The sequence below is a fragment of the Lacerta agilis genome, chromosome 4 (assembly GCF_009819535.1).
Source record: "Lacerta agilis isolate rLacAgi1 chromosome 4, rLacAgi1.pri, whole genome shotgun sequence".
Taxonomy (NCBI): Eukaryota; Metazoa; Chordata; class Lepidosauria; order Squamata; family Lacertidae; genus Lacerta; species Lacerta agilis.
In genome coordinates this window covers 5,050,200-5,067,139 of record NC_046315.1, presented here as the reverse complement: position 1 = coordinate 5,067,139, position 16,940 = coordinate 5,050,200, and the positions used below count along the sequence as shown (strand labels likewise).

General features: G+C 45.6%; 1 protein-coding gene across 1 annotated transcript in view; it reads left to right on the top strand.

Moving 5' to 3' along the window:
* Positions 1-16,940, top strand: part of LOC117045136 — a 506,969-nt gene that overhangs the window by 275,590 nt on the left and 214,439 nt on the right. The window contains 3 exon segments of the mRNA XM_033145927.1: positions 1,759-1,761; positions 12,563-13,235; positions 13,238-13,668. Of these exon segments, the coding sequence (XP_033001818.1) occupies positions 1,759-1,761; positions 12,563-13,235; positions 13,238-13,668 (1,107 nt within the window).

Here is a 16,940-nt window from a genome sequence, read left to right as displayed (position 1 = left end):
AAAAGCAGGATACAACAAATAAAACTGTCTAAAATGCCCATCTAAGCCTAACTGACCCCAACCCCAGCCCTAAGCCTAACCACAACTACCCCTCTGTGTACAGAATGAATATATACAAAATATAGACAAAATAGGCACAAATGTGCACAAAATTAAAATGTAAAATAAAAAATACTAAAATAAAGGACAAAAAAATAAAAAGTGTTAAAAGTGAAAAGAATTAAAGAAAAATAAACCAAATGAAATAAATCAAAGTATTAAATGAAAAAGGAAGCAAAATAAGAAACTGGAAAAATAACAAGAAACCGAACTCCTTTCCTAATCTCTGCCAACCGCCACAAACTCCTCTCCTACAATCACCTCACTACTAACCTACAATGGCCGCCTGCAAGACAGTGACTTTTAAGGGAGAAGCAAGAGAGGTCACAAAGGAGGGCGGGTCCTTGTCACCATGGCAACCCCTCCACCTGGCCCCTCCTGAGAGCTGATGCTCCTCTGTCAGAACTCGGAGGCACCTGCTGTTCTGCCTGCAGCTGGGCTGCATCTTCCTTTCACATCCTTCTTCCTGCAGCCCCATTTCCAAAGGGAGACCATCCCCACATCCTCCCAGGCAGGCTAGGGGTCTCCATAGCACAGGATTGGACCATCAACTTAGCCTTCAGAATTTCCACCCTGTGCAGCATCTCGGGGGGGGGGATGGGAGTGTCATTTCCCCCTCCGAAACCCCGGCAAGCTGCTGCCAGTCAGTGCAGGTGCTGCTGAGGTCGATGGGTCACAGGACTGACTGTGTCCAAGGCGGCTTCCAAGGAATATTCCTCTTTGTTCTTTAGCTGAAGAGGAGCAAGCTAAATAACTTCTGCACCAGGCCGACAATCGATTCCTTTAAGAGACAATCTGGAAAACTCCCTGTTTTTATACCACAATGTGTACCAGAATTATTATTATTCATAGTATATTGATATCCTATTTTCTCAAATAGAAAAAAGATATACCTTAAAATTCAGTAGGCTGAAACTCTTAACACGTAAAATGATTAGAATGAGTGTTTAGGAAAAAATGAAGGCCCTGAGCATGCAATTCTAAAGGCCCCCGGGACAAATCAGATCAACTCCTTCTATGCTGGAGACAAGAGATTTGATGTGAGAAGCAACCTCCCAACTTCTGGCTCCTCCAATGCCCTGGCCAAAGATTGGGGGGGGGAATATGAAAGTGGTTCTATTACTCAAGAGTGTGACTGGATATCTCCAGTTTAGGCTGGGGGGTGTCAGGGGGGTGGACCTTCAAAATGCTCTCCATTTTGGTTGACCCTGCTGAAGTTGGATCTCCAAGGATAGGAGGCCCAACACATTGGAGAGGAGCCAGAACTTGGGAGTTTGCTTCTGACATCAAATCTCTTGTCTCCAGCATAGGAAGAGTTGATCTGCTTTGGGAAGTTCCAACGAATGGCGCTTGTTCATGTGAAACTGCTGTTGATGTTCATAAAGCAAATATTCAAGGCTGTGTGCCTGTTTCATCTTAATGCTGGGGAAGAAAAATGGCTGTACAGAGAGATTTAATAATGCAGAAAAAATGGGATAGAATATTTTAGATTTCCCCTCTACATTTTTGTAATTATTATTATGTACTTTATACTATTGTTTTAAATGAAGCAATAAATGAGAAAGAAAAACAGTATCTTTTGCAATGGTTTGGCTTTCTGAAAAATGTCCCTGGAGAAGACGCAGAGGGGGGGGGAGCTCAGCTCCGCAGGATTCGCAGGGAGTTCTGCTGACCTTTCGGGGCTCAGGACACAGAAATGGTTACATATTTGGTACACAGGCACAAATGATCGTGGTGTGTGTGTGTGTATTTTTAGTTACACACTCCCCGTCTCTGAGCAGAGAGACTCCTGGGGTTCCAGATTCAGATTTGAATTCCTTGGTACCAACGTCAGCAGAATGTGGAGTATCTTTAGTATCAATGTTTTCCTTTATTTATCTATACAACCTGAATGTAGGATGGAGGGCTCAAAACAGATCTTGCTTCTCCATTGCTCAGAGCTTTGGCTCCAGCACAGAGCAAGCCAGTCTCTGTGTCTCCAGCTTCCAGCTCAGCTCCTGCACAACTCCTTCTGGCTCTTGCTCTCCTACCTAGCAGCAAGGTGAGATGGGGAGGGGGAGGACATTTCCTGGGTTGCCCCATCCCTTTGCTGCAGCTCAGGCAGCCCAGCTCATCCTTTAGGGATTCTGAGGAGGAAACTCAAGGGGTTAGCAAAGGTGGGGGTGCAGGGGGGCACGAGGTTTGCCAGTAGTACATGTGAAGAGGATCTAGGGGACTGAGTGGACAACAAGCTAAACATTCCTTGGCGGTTTCTAAGCAGAGATCGGATGGCCATCTGCCATGGATGCTTTAGTTGAGATTCCTGCATTACTGGGGGTTGGACTAGATGACCCTAAGATCCCCTCGTATTCTTTGCCTCCTGAAAAGCCCTTTTCCCTGCAAGCTGTTCCTCTGGTTTCCGGCCAACCGAGGGAGATGCTCAGAGTCCAACCAAGAGACTCACCCCAAAAGGACATCTGGGCATTGGCGTAGCCAGGGGGGCACAAGCCCCCCATAACCCTTAAAAAATAATAAAAGGCGTATGTTCCGCCAAGCGGGAGAGGGCGGGGCTGGTTGGACTCAGCTTTGCAAGGGTTAAAGGGAACCGAGTTGCCTTCCTAGAGAGGACAGGAAGCAAGTGGGGGCCAGGTCTTCCAGAGCCAAGGCCCCTCCCTCCCCAGTCCTCTCCTGCAAGGGCTGCATGGCTGTCCCCTCCTGGGATTTGGTGAGTCTCCTCTCTCTCTCTCCCCCCAGAGGGTGCAGTGGGGAGGCGGTGGGGGTCCCAGGGCTGCAGCAGGGGAGGATGCCAGCCTGGGGGGCCTGATCTGCTCATGCAGGGGGAGGAGAGGGTCCTGCCAGGGAGGGGCGAGGTCTGCAACGCTCTCCTTCCTGGAGATCACAGGATCCCAATCTCATTTGGCCTTTCAGAAAAATCTCCCTTCTTTAAACAAAGGAGTCCCTAGGACTTTAACTCTGTGTGACATCGCTCAGCATCATTGCAAAACAGAGGAAACATGTGCAAATGGTTTTCCAAAGCTGGACAAGGAGGTGGACTAGCCCCCCCTGCCCCCCCCAAAAAACAACCCATGTGGAGGAAGGAAGTTAAAGTGGGAGAGAAAGGCCAGGCATAAAGAGAGGGATCCCAGCCCATAGTCTAGCTGCTGCATTGCAGACCAGTTTCCCAGTGTCTCCAAGGGCAGCTCCACACAGAGGCCACTGCAGCAATCCCCTCGCACCCAGAGCAGGGCATCCCAGGACCACATCCTCTCTGTCCCAAAGGGATTGTTGCTGGAAAAACAGCCGGAAATGGACGCTGCTACTCACTGAGTCTCCGGGGACCTTGGCATCAATGGCTGTGTGTGTGTTAAACTATCTTAATAGAATAATAATAATAATAATAATAATAATAATAATAATAATAAATTACCCCCCTAAATGTCAAGGGAGGTGTCTTTGGCCCCGCCCACTTGGCCCTCAGGGGGTTGGCCAGATACATACCTCACCCTCAGAGCAAAGAAAAAGGAACCCCAACCCAGGAGTCAGTCTTGAGAGTGGCTGATATTCCAAGTACAAGAAAAGGAGACAGAAGCAGGGGATGGGGGTGGGGAGCAACTCCTGAGGGCCCCTGGGTGAGGACCCCCACTAGAGCCAAGCGCCCATTTTTCACAAGATACAAAGGTTTCCCTTGTCAGTCGGTTCTGACTTCATGCATTGACTGGAAGGCAGCAGAAACCATGTTGATTAATCTCACAGACATCCCTTCAGTTGCCTCTACATTTTGTATTCTCCTCTTTTTTTTTTTAAAGATAGCTCATGGTCTGGGATGCGGTGCAGTCCAGCCCTGGTTCCCAGCAAGACTCTTCCATGCTTGCTCTGCGAACCATTTCCCTCCCGTCCTCTAAATTCTGTAACAGAACAATGTATTTGCTTTATAGGATTTCCTAGAGCTTCTCATTTAGACAGACAGAACTTGGCAGAAGACCAAAAGGATCTTTCCGGTCTCTCAAAGGCTTCCTGAGAGCACAGATGGATGAGCGAGACTCAGCTGGCCCTGGAACTGGAAGAGGACATCCCACCCAAACTGGGAGCAGTGGGGAATTCTGGGAAAACTCAGTGCAGAAGATCCTGGGTGAGGAGGACACCCTCCGCTCAGAGGTGCAGAGCCAGCAGTTGAGGCAGTTCTGTTGCCAGAAGGCCAAAGGACCCCGAGAGGTTTGCAGCCGAATCTACCACTTTTGCCACCAGTGGCTGAAGCCAGAAAGGCACACAAAAGCTGAGATGCTGGACCTGGTGATCTTGGAGCAGTTCCTGGCTGTCCTTCCCCCAGAGATGGAGAGCTGGGTGAGGGAATGCGGAGCGGAGACCAGTTCCCAGGCGGTGGCCCTTGCCGAGGGTTTCCTCCTGAGTCAGGCAGAGGAGAGAAAGCAGGTGAGAGAGACTTTCCTCTGGATACTCCCAAGGGGCTCCAAACAGGACATAGAGCATCCCATAATGGTCTGCTGATGGCCCATCTGTTTTCTGGGAAAGCATCCATAGAATGAGATCTCACACCTTCAAGTCTTTGTCATTCTCTTCCTAATATTTCTCACCATTCTCTCTTTTGAATCCTTGTTTCTTTTTCAGGGAAAGGATCGTTTTGCAGAAATGGACTTGGATTCCTATGACGCAGAGAGGCCTCCGTTGGACACCATAGAGAGGCCACTGGGTAAGGAGGAAGGTGGATTTTCTTCATTTGGTCTCATTCTGTTGGTTTTCCAACTCATCTGAGAGTTCTTTTCATCTTGTTTTCGGGGGAGACAGTTGGGAACAAGGGTCCAGAGGAGGGGAGATGTATTTCTACACAACAAACATATAAAATGGGCAAAACATCCAAATGCTCTCACCAGGTAAGGCTTTATCAAAGGCCCCTGTAGTTTTACCTGTGAGAGAAGCAGGCACTCCTGGCATCCTGTTTACCTTTTTTCTCTTGCAGGTGACAGAATGATGCCGGCAAGACCTCCTGATCCGTCTTTTCATGGGGGCAGAAGGGAAGCAGCGGCTGTGGAACCAGATCTGGTCAGGGGAAGCTGCCTTGTGGGTACAAAGGCTGATGGCTGGAGCAATGTCATGGACTGGTTGGGCACAGAGGAATGGTGGGAGGAAGCAGCTGGTGGACCAGGAAGGGAAGATGGCCCAAGAAGTGGAGGTAGAAGAAGGATGGACGGTCAGAGGGGGAAGAGGGAGAAGCCTGGGAAGAAGAGGTGTCAGAAGCTGAAGGGGTAACAGGGCTCAGTGAGCTGGGAGACTCTGTGGCAGAATGCAGTGCAGAATTAGAGGCAGAAGAGGAAGGAGGTCGAGAGGCTGAGGTGAGTCAGGATAAGGAGGAGCCACCGGTGGCTCCCTCTCCTTTTGCCAGAAGCCACCCTCCCTGCTTGTCTCTCAGAGCCAGGAGACCCCCTGCATTGCAGGAATCTCTGCTAGACCATCCAAGACAGATGTCCATCCAAAATAGGCTTATTTTATTTCTAGATTGATCAGTAAAATGTGCAGCAAAGCAATCCGATTAAAACAACATCGCAATTTACAGGAAGGAAACAAGAGAGCATTGTGTAGCAGATCATATTGATGCTGTCTCAGAGCAGGATACTTCCCTTTTTCTTTTAGGGTCCAGTGTGCTTTGAAGATGTCGCTGTTCGTTTCACGGACGAGGAGTGGGCGTTGCTGGATCCTGACCAGAAAGCTCTGCATAAGGACGTCATGAAGGAGAATTGTGGGATCGTGACCTCTCTTGGTAAGGCTCCCTGTGGTTTCGTGATATCTGCCTGGAAATTCAAAAAATACCTCTATGTGACCAACCTCATATATTTCACAGAGCTCAACAGCGCCCCCTATAACACCTGGGAACCTAAAACCCCCACAATAAACAGTAAATTACAGTTTTTTCTTTGAACAATTAGTCCTTTTCCTACCATGATTGGGCTGGTCTGAACTGCCCAGGCCATCTTAAATGTCAGCTTCAGAATTGTTAGGAAATATAAGTAGCTTCAGGTTTTCTGTTTTTGTTTTTGCTCCTGTCAGTCTTGGGTTGACCAAAGATGACTGACATTGGAGATGGAGGGAATGCCATGACTGGGCCAAACAAAATTCATCCCAGAGAAGAGCCAGGCATATTGAATCTCAGGTGGTAGTAGCAGTGGTGATGATGATGACAACGACGATGATGATAGTAATACAGTGGTACCTTGATTTACCAACTTAGTCTTTTCCAGAACAGGACTGTTCTTAAATTGAGGTACCACTGTAGTAATAATAATTTTTATTCATACCCTGCGCATCTGGCTGGTTTGCCGCAGCCACTCTGGGCAGCTTCCAACACATATATAAACATGAAACATAAATAATAACAATCTGTTCCCATATAAAAAGCACATTAAGTTTAAAATGAACCACTTATGCTAGTGGCCAAAATTGGGGAAACCTTTCGTGAAAAGTGTATTTCTGAGGTTTGATGGTTTATAACACCACTTTTGTGTGGATGAATACCATAAAATTATATATCAGTGGAAAGATAATTTAATGAAGAATGCAATGCAGTAATTTTCATGAAGGAGTATTTATTAGAACAGTAGTCATAAAGAAAAAACGTGAAACCTTTGGTAACCTTTAGCTTTCATTATGGTCTTACAACGCCTTCCCATGAAATGAACCAAGTTTTTAGTTCTGCAGCTGTAATAATGTGAAACCAAGACTGAATTATTGCCTCTGTTAATTGGGCTTTATTGCTGGGTTGCTTCTGACTAACAAGTTTCTTAAGTTGTCTCCATAGATTTTTAATTGGGTTAAAGTTGTCAGAACGTTTATATAATATAGTAGCGGAGTTAAACGTCACTTGTTTAAACCTGCACAACGACAAGCGGATTGCTGACTCATTTGAATCTTTCGTTCTTTCTTGATTATCAATCCCTTTATCCCCCTCAAAATAAAGATACACATGAATCTGATTGATAACCAAAGTAAAGTAATTTACTGACAGATTCATTCATGTACATATTCAGGTTGCAAAACAAAAGATATAAACTATATAAACTATATTAGTGAGTCTCTTAACACAACTTTAAGCAGCAGCAGCCTAACCGACCAACAGACCAAAACTAACTGACACAAAGTGGCAGTTGATCCTCCCTTAGAATGTTGGACTTGACTGAGATCCTACAAACCCCTTCTCAGGCAATACAACATTAATAAATTTAACAACTTTACTACACAAAGCCCCAGTTTTCCTCGTAAACTCTGGAAACTTTACTTTGCTACTAGAAAGAATTTTCGATTTTGTTTTTCCTTTGTCAGACGTTTGGTTAGGATCTCTGCAGTCATCTCTTTGGTGCTGCAATAACATAGATCCACAGGACCACTTTGAATCATGTCACGTATATAATGGTACTTCACCCCAATGTGTTTCGATCTTGTGTGAAACTTCTCATTCTGAGATAACTTTATACAACTTTATACAAACTTCCAGCAGTTTGACAGGTAATTTGTTCACCAACCCAAAATCTTTAATGAGTTGATCCAGCCAGGCCACCTCTCTCCATGCTTCTGTAGCTGCAGTATATTCTGCTTCTGTGGAAGATAATGTTATACAGTTCTGCTTGTAACTTCCCCATGAAATATGTCCACTTCCAAACATAAATACATATCCAGATGTAGATTTATAATAAACATTGTCACCAGCCCAATCTGAATCAGTATACCCAATCAAACTAGGATTACTGACAGATGGTAATCTTAATTTAGAATACATAGTACCCTTTAAATACCTCACCACTCTTTTTACACCTGCCCAATCATTCTCAGTGGAAGCATTTACTTTCCTACTAAGTATCCCCTGTTTTGGCTTAATGAGGCACGGAGAAAAAACACCGGCTTCTCCCGGGCCGACAGCCATAAATCGTCCGGTATGTTTCTTCTGCGTCGCTTTGCTGGTTGCCCCTTTTGCAGAGTGAATGCGCAGCTAGAAGTTCGAAGTGATTTGATATGTCTCAAATAAGGCTTTTGGAGACAGGTGCTTCTAATCTAAAGCATTTTATTGTACAAGCATACAAAACAAACATTAACCAGGAGAGCACTCCATTTTGTGCTTCCTCTGGCCAACAGAAAAACAAAAGCAATAATACATACAGAAAGGAACACCCTATACGTGCGTGGAGCATCCAGTGTCAGAACACACTTCCTGTGGACTGTTAACCCTGTGTTAACTAGAAACCACTAAACCCCCTCTCGTTCGCAACACTGGATGCATGTGAGCATACCAGTTCAGCCCAAACCAATCCCATCACAAAACACCTTGTGTTTATGGATACCCAAAGGTTTGATGAACCCATCTGCCAGATTCTCCTGGCTAGGATGATACTGCAGTCTGATCATGCCTGTCCTAACGCTCTCACAAACATTCTGAAAACGAATGTCCAAATGTTTGGTTCGAGATTTAAACTGGCCTGACTCTGCAAACTTCAGGCAGGGCTGATTGTTTTCCCAAACCGTGATGGGCAAAGAACAATCCCCACAGATCTCCTGGACCAAACACTTGTAGAATTCCAGCTCCCTAATCGCTTCTGAAAGGGACGCGAATTCTGCCTCAGTGGAAGAAAGCGCTATCAGGCTTTGCTTCTTGGACCTCCAGCCAATCACAGACTCTCCAAACATCACTACCATTCCAGAAACTAACTTAAGTTAAGTGTGTTAGTATATGATTATGTTTAAAAAGATAAGGAGAAAATATATTGGGATTAGGTAAAAATAGATTCGACCATGATTTGGAAAACTGATAAAGAGGATAGATAGTGAACTCAACAGGGGGGGATCTGAGGAAGTCAATATACAATGAAATTGAAGAAAGGAATAATTTCTGGCCTATGGAAAAGGGCCAGTCCTAAGCAATGATTATTTGTATGTTAAATATGTTAAATTTGAATGTTTAATATTTGCTCCTCTGAGAGAGGGGTTTGATAATTGCTTCCCTCAGTGGGAGGGGGAGGAGAATGAAAAATTTAACTGATTATGTAATGTGCTTAAAATTGATAAAATCAATAAAATATATATATTTAAAAAGAATTCAGACCCTCTATCACTGTGAAAGGCTTTCACGCGGGTGTCAAACCACCTCAACTGCAATCACCCATTCCTTGATGACGTCAGCAGTCCGCCCCTTGTCTCTGAGCATGATTGACCACCCAGCCCTGGAATAATCGTCAATTAGAGAAAGAACCCATTTCTTCCCACCAATGCTTTCAACCGGCATCGTTCCACAGAGATCGGCATGCACTAGCTGAAAAGCTCTTGTGGACACCCTATCAGACTGTGGTTAGGGGCAAGAATGTGTCTTAGCTTTCTTACAAGCAACGCAGTCGAGAAACTTAGAACACTCCTTCATTTTGCACCCTTCAGCACACTCTACCTACTTGCGCACGTATTTCCAGTTCACATGCGCCATTCTGCGGTGTCATAAGTGCAGGCACTGGTCATGCGTGGGAGTGTTAGCACACTGCGCTTGGGCTTCTGCAGCAGCGACTACCCCTGTGTCAGGAATCTGAGCCCCTTCAGAGGCTTCATTACCTGATTCCAGCATGTACAGCCCATTCTGGCATGGTACCTGGACCAACACCTTCCCACCTTTGGAAATGGAGCAAACCTGGTTCTCAAAACCAACTTTAAAACCTGCTTTGTCAAGAGCAGAAACAGAAAGTAAGCCATTTGTCATGCCAGACATTAAATACACTTCACTGGGGAGAGCCAGTATGGTGTAGTGGTTAACAGCGGTAGACTCGTAACCTGGGGAACTGGGTTTGCGTCTCCACTCCTCCACATGCAGCTGCTGGGTGACCTTGGGCTAGTCACACTTCTCTGAAGTCTCTCAGCCCCACTCACCTCACAGAGTGTTTGTTGTGGGGGAGGAAGGGAAAGGAGAATGTTAGCCGCTTTGAGACTCCTTCGGGTAGTGATAAAGTGGGATATCAGATCCAAACTCTTCTTCTTCTTCTTCTTCTTCTTCTTCTTCTTCTTCTTCTTCCTCTTCCTCTTCCTCTTCCTCTTCTTCTTCTTCTTCAATCTCAGCATTCAAACAAGACATAAACATAACACCAGCTGTTGTTATTGTCCTCTTTGTTGAATCAGCCATTGTCACAGTCTTTCCATCTTGGATTTCCCAGCAGTTCTGCAGTTGGCCACGAGGGGGAGCTAGATGGTGGCTGGCTCCCAAGTCTATTACCCAGTGCTGTTTCTCTTTGGCTGCTGCCCACCAAAGCAAATGCATGCCATGTGGTGCGTTCCGGCCTCATCACCTCCTTTGCTCCCCTGAGGAGGGCATCTTGCGCTGTCCCCTGGCCCTGATCTGCTGGTTGCCATGGGAAATGACCTTGGAAGCTTCCTGGGGACAATTCCGGCAAATGTGTTAACTTGACCCACAGCGATAACAATGCCTGACTGCAAAAGCTTCCACGGTGCTCTCAGCTCCTGCACCCCCACTCCTGGGTGGTGAACAGCCCCCCTTTACAACATTTCCTTTCTCTCTGAGCCTCCTATTCTGCTCATCAATCAATCATCCTGAAACATAGTCCATAGTCAGCTGTCCATAAGGGGCTGACTCGAGCGTAAGAACCAAAGTCTCATAGCTCGGGTCCAAAGACGATAACAGGATGTAAACCTGCTGCTCTGCCGAGAAGGGAACTTGGAGCTGCCTCAAACGTGTGAACGTAGTTAGCATCTGTGTGATATGCTCCTTTACGCAGGCTCCTGGCTGCAAACGTAACTCAAACAGCTGTCTCGTGACATGGATTCTGGCACCAGCCGTATTCCTTTCATGCACTCGGGTCAAAGCTTGCCAGATGTTATGGGCATTTTGATTAATGTCTATGTGGGCCATCTGTGCCTCATCAATTGCCAGCACAAGATTTGCAACAGCTCTCTGGTCTCGCCTCTGTTCTGCTTCAGCAGCAGCAATTACAGCCTGCGTAGCACCAGCCAGTGCGACTGCTGGGGGATTCAGAACACAACGCCAAAGTCCTTTGGCACTAAGCCAAACCTGGACCCGTTTTCCCAATCGGTCCAGTTCCTCCCATTAAGCCTAGGAAGGGCACTTGGAAGTTTTCCTGTGGCTCAGCCATTTCAGCTGCCTGCCTGTCTTTCCCCCCTGGGGCTCTGTGTCTCTACTTACACAGCTTCCAGCATCCAACCCACAGCTCCGGGGAACAGCTCTTCACGCTGCATCATGCAGGCTCCAACAAGGTTTGGCTCCAGCAGCCACTGACCTTCCATCCCTGCTGTTAATCACTTCAGAACCTCAAAGCAAGGTCTCGCCATAACCTGTCTTGGCTTAATGAGGCACGGAGAAAAAACACCGGCTTCTCCCGGGCCAACAGTCAACTGCCATAAATTGTCCAGTACGTTTCTTCTGCATCGCTTTGCTGGCTGCCCCTTTTGCAGAATGAATGCGCAGCTAGAAGTTCGAAGTGATTTGATATGTCTCAAATAAGGCTTTTGGAGACAGGTGCTTCTAATGTAAAGCATTTTATTGTACAAGCATAAGAAACAAACATTAACCGGGAGAGCACTCCATTTTGTGCTTCCTCCAGCCAGCAGAAAAACAAAAGCAATAATACATACAGAAAGGAACACCCTATACATGGGTGGAGCATCCAGTGTCAGAACGCACTTCCTGTGGACTGTTAACCCTGTGTTAACCAGAAACCACTACAGCCCCACTGCATTAGCAATATCAGGTCTACATGTAGTGACTAAATATAAAAGTTTACCAATAGTTGACCTATATTTATTATTGTCTGGTAACAGTTTTGATTTTTGCTGATTCTTTAAGAAATCAGTGGCCATGGGTGTAGCTGTTGTGATATCAGTACAACCCGAGCTGCAAATGTGAGGTCATTTGTGTTGTTCTTCAAGCTGGGGAACAATCGCATATTATTTACGCGCCCCTGGACTCGAGTAGCCAGGAGTGCACAGAGGCTTCGTTCCACCCTGGGGTCAGTCTCACAACTTGCCCCCGTGGGAAGTTTTCATAACATTGGTAGCAGAGTTGCTGGTTTGGATATGTTGAATTGCATTGTTAATTAAATAATCTTTCCATTAATATATAATTTTATAATATTACTCCGAAAGAAGTGGTGTTATGAGCCATCAAACCTTTTTTCCAACAGACTTCCACAACATTCAACAAAGCAACATTCAACAATTCATCAGAATCTAATAATATATTTATTGGTAAAAACACAGGTGATGAATACACACCCAACTCCCTTCAGTTCTTCTCCATTTGTTTCTGAGGCTCTAATCCCATTTTGTTTCTATTGCAGATTGTGGTGAATTGGAAATTGAGAACAAAGGTGACCACGATAAAATCCCCAAAGATGAGAAGCCATGTAAAAATTTGGAGTGTGGAGAAAGCTGCAGCCAGAACCCCCATTGCACTTCCCATCAACAAAATCTCACTAGAAAGAAACCATATCAGTATATGGAATGTGGAAAGAGCTTTAGTCACAGCCACAGTCTCACTTTCCATCAAATAATTCATACAGGGGAGAAACCCTATCAGTGCTTGGAATGTGGAAAGAGCTTCACTCAGAGCTGTAGTCTCACTTCCCATCAGAGAATTCATACAGGGGAGAAACCCTACCAGTGCGTGAAATGTGGAAAAAGCTTCAGGAAGAGTTCCGATCTCACTTCCCATCAAAGAATTCATACAGGGGAGAAACCATATCAGTGTGTGGAATGTGGAAAGAGGTTCAGTACGAGCTCCAGTCTCACTAAGCATCAGAGAATTCATACAGGAGAGAAACCATATCAGTGTGTGGAATGTGGAAAGAGGTTCAGTACGAGCTCCAGTCTCACTAAGCATCAGAGAATTCATACAGGGGAGAAACCATATCAGTGTGTGGAATGTGGAAAGAGGTTCAGTATGAGCTCCAGTCTCACTAAGCATCAGAAAATTCATACAGGGGAGAAACCCTATCAGTACATGGAATGTGGAAAGAGCTTTAGTCACAGCCACAGTCTCACTTTCCATCAAAGAATTCATACAGGGGAGAAACCCTATCAGTGCTTTGAATGTGGAAAGAGCTTCACTCAGAGCGACAGTCTCACTTCCCATCAGAGAATTCATACAGGGGAGAAACCTACCAGTGCGTGAAATGTGGAAAAAGCTTCAGGAAGAGTTCCGATCTCACTTCCCATCAAAGAATTCATACAGGGGAGAAACCATATCAGTGTGTGGAATGTGGAAAGAGCTTCAGTATGAGCTCCAGTCTCACTAAGCATCAGAGAATTCATACAGGGGAGAAACCATATCAGTGTGTGGAATGTGGAAAGAGGTTCAGTACGAGCTCCAGTCTCACTAAGCATCAGAGAATTCATACAGGGGAGAAACCCTATTAGTGTGTGGAATGTGGAAAGAGGTTCAGTACGAGCTCCAGTCTCACTAAGCATCAGAGAATTCATACAGGGGAGAAACCCTATCAGTGTGTGGAATGTGGGAAGAGCTTCAGTCAGAGCGCCAATCTCACTTCCCATCAAAGAATTCATACAGGGGAGAAACCCTATCAATGCGTGGAATGTGGAAAAAGCTTCAGGAAGAAAGGCAGTCTCACGTCCCATCAGAGAATTCATACAGGGGATTAACCTTAATAGTGTGTGGAATGTGGAAAGAGATTCAGTCAGAGCTCCAAATTAACTTCCCATAAAAGAATCCATACAAAGGTCGGAAAAACAATTATACAGCTTTAGGAGCCAGGCAAATCAGCACCTTTTAAACCAGGCCTTTTGGTGATTGACATCAAATGCCCCTTTAAAATGTGGTCCTTTGTGTTTTTATGTTGTGTTTTTATGTTGTAACTGTTATATTATTACAAGCCGAGCTGTGAAAGCTGCAGCAGCGAGGCCAGCGTGACTGTGAGTAACCGGAGCTGTGAGTAACCGGACTGATTTACGAGGCAATAAACCTCTGAAGGCTAGGTTTGTTTGCTTGGACAATTAATTGCTTTCTGAAATCAGAGAGTAAAAGCTCTTTTCTCCACAATGGCAAAGGAGCAGAAGCAGAACAGCTCATTGTGTCCGTTGCTGACTGATGATAATTATCAGACTTGGAGAGTTAAAATGGAGGCAGTGCTAACCAGGCAAAATTTGCTTATTTGCTTGATGTCGTGACTATTGCCCCTCCACTGTTGCCTGGTCCTTGATGGCTCAACAGGGACCAACAGGCAAAAGCAAATTTAGTTTTGCATCTAGACACATCTCAGTTGATTTACGTGAGAGATTTGGCTCACGCTAATGATTTTTGGAATGTTTTGCAAGCTGAACATTTAAGAATTGCGGCCGGAAGTTCTATGCTGCATTTTCAGCGTCTCACAAACCTTCGGCTGAAGAAGGGAGACAATTTGCGTTCACATCTTAATCAGATGAAGGAGTTAAGAAGTGAATTGGCACAGCGTAACGTGCAGCTGAATCAAGATGTGTTTTGTTTCATGGTTTTAAACAGCCTACATGACGGTTTTAGTGCTATTGCATCGCTTGGCGCTTTGGATGCTCAAAACTTAACCGTTGCCAGAGTTTTTTCAACTTTGCTTAATGAGCAAGATCGTTGTGCTGCTCAAAAAGAGGCCAATGGAAGGGGGAGTGAAGCAAGTGCTTCCTCATCTCCATCCGGTGCTTCAACGGAGCATGTGCAAGCTCTTAAAGTTGTACGCTGCACAAACTGTGGCTGTAGAGGGCACAGTTTTCAAACCTGCCGAAAGCCCAAAAAAGGATCTAACCAGAGCCAACAAGCTGGTGGATCTGCAGGCAAGGCGCAAGCCAAAGCCTCCTCAAGGCGCACGATTGCATTGCTTACACAAGGCATGCAGGAGCAGGACACAGACTTAGCTTTTGTTATTGACTCTGGTTCTTAGAACCACATGACCTCAAACAAACGTTTGTTTAAGACATTTAAGAAGCTGGACCACACCGTGTCGCAGGTGAACGGAAAACACCTAACGGAAAACTGTTTTTCTTCAGAGTCGCCAGCTGACTATAAGCAATGTCTTATATGTGCCAGAAATTGCCTATAATCTTCTCAGTGTATCGCAGCTTACCGAGAAGGGAATGCAAGCTCAGAATGCGCAAAGGACTGTGCACAATTTCTAAGGATGGAGAAGATATCCTTACAGCTCAGAAGAACAAAGATGGACTGTTCTTACTATCTTTTGATTCTACTGACTGTTGTTTTGATGTTGTTGACTCTTCTTTTGCAGGTGCTGCTAAGTCCAAGGAGATTACCATACAGACACGCAGAGAAAAAGTCACAAAATGTTATGTCTGCTGATATAATAGGGCCTTTGCCACAATCTAGAGGTGGAGCTAAATATTATTTATTGCTGTCTGACCATTTTTCTAGATTCTCTTGGATTTACACTATGGAGAGTCCGCAGCAGGTCTTAGCCAGGTTCACTGAATTTTGTGCTAAGATAGATTTCATGCATGATGGCAAAATTGAATGTTTGTGTACTAATCAATTACCAGTGTTTGATTCACAGGAGTTCCAGGACTTCCTAAGTCAACATTGCATTCGGCACAAAGTTGCTGTAAGCCAATCATCATGGAACAATGATTTGTGTGTTAGAATTAACACAGAGTTGCATGAGGGTATGCAGGCGCAATTGCTTAGTGCAAAGCTGTCTGAACAGAATTGGGCTGAGAGCCTATCTGCCTTCACATATACTTGGGTCAGGAAAGTTCCAAAAGGAATGGAATGCTCACTTGTTAGGGCACCAACAAGTTGGCGTGCTGAAGCACAGCAGTCAGGGTGAGATAAGCCAAGGTCAAACAGTCCAGGTCAGAAGCCAGCCAAAGTTAGGTATCAGTACTGGAGTCAAGAGAAGTCGAAGTCAGGGACAGTCTGAGTCAGGAACAAACCAACTCAATCAGGAACAAGCCAGGAGTCAGGAACAACCAGGAACACAGGAACAAGACGAGCAAAAGCAACCACGCGTCCAGCACAATAGTTGCAGAAGCTGTAGAGTGGGCCAGTTGGCTTCCTTAAGAAGCCGGTTCACTCCCACGCTTCCTATGAGCTACAGCTGTCTCCAATTGCCGCCTTCGCTTCTCAGCTTGGTGTTCCACAGCTGAGAAGGGAGGAGGAGGGGACCGGCTGATTCCCCTCCTGACTGGGACCTGCTTCTGGCCCCACTTCTTCCTCTAGCTCTGGTCTTCCCTCCTCCTCCCTGTCAGATTCCTCCTCCTCTGAGGAGTGCCGCCACCAGTCCTCCCCAGGTACGAACTCTTCAGATTCCTCTGTGGGTGCTGCCCTGTCGGGGGGGGGGGCTTGCCACCACTCCTCCTCATCTGACTCGACCCTGACATCACCTTATGAGATACTGTTTCACAGAAAGCCTTTTGTTAAGCATCTTTAAGGTTTTTGGTTCTCAGATTTGGGTGGAATCACTTGAAGGTACACCCATCCAAGGCATCTTTATGGGCTATGAGAAAGGTCAATACAGAGTTCTGTTGCCTTCCTCTAACACAGTAATTCTTACCCAAGAGGTAGAACCTACTGTAAAACCGGAGACACAGATTCTCCAAAGCTTTCCCATTGATGTCAATACACATGAGGATTCTGACACTAGCAGTAGCAGTGCAAGCTCAACCACGGCTAGTTCCGACACAGGTGACACTGTCATTGAAGGAGGAGCTCATGCTATGTCCAGGCCATCAGCAGAAGATGATGTGCTAGAATCTTTAGAGCCACTGTTTACTATTGGAAAGGTTTCTCCAAAAAGTCCTGTTCAGGAGAAACTCAGCAAAGAATATCTACATCTTATGCGTAGATCTGAGAGAGTAACAAAGGG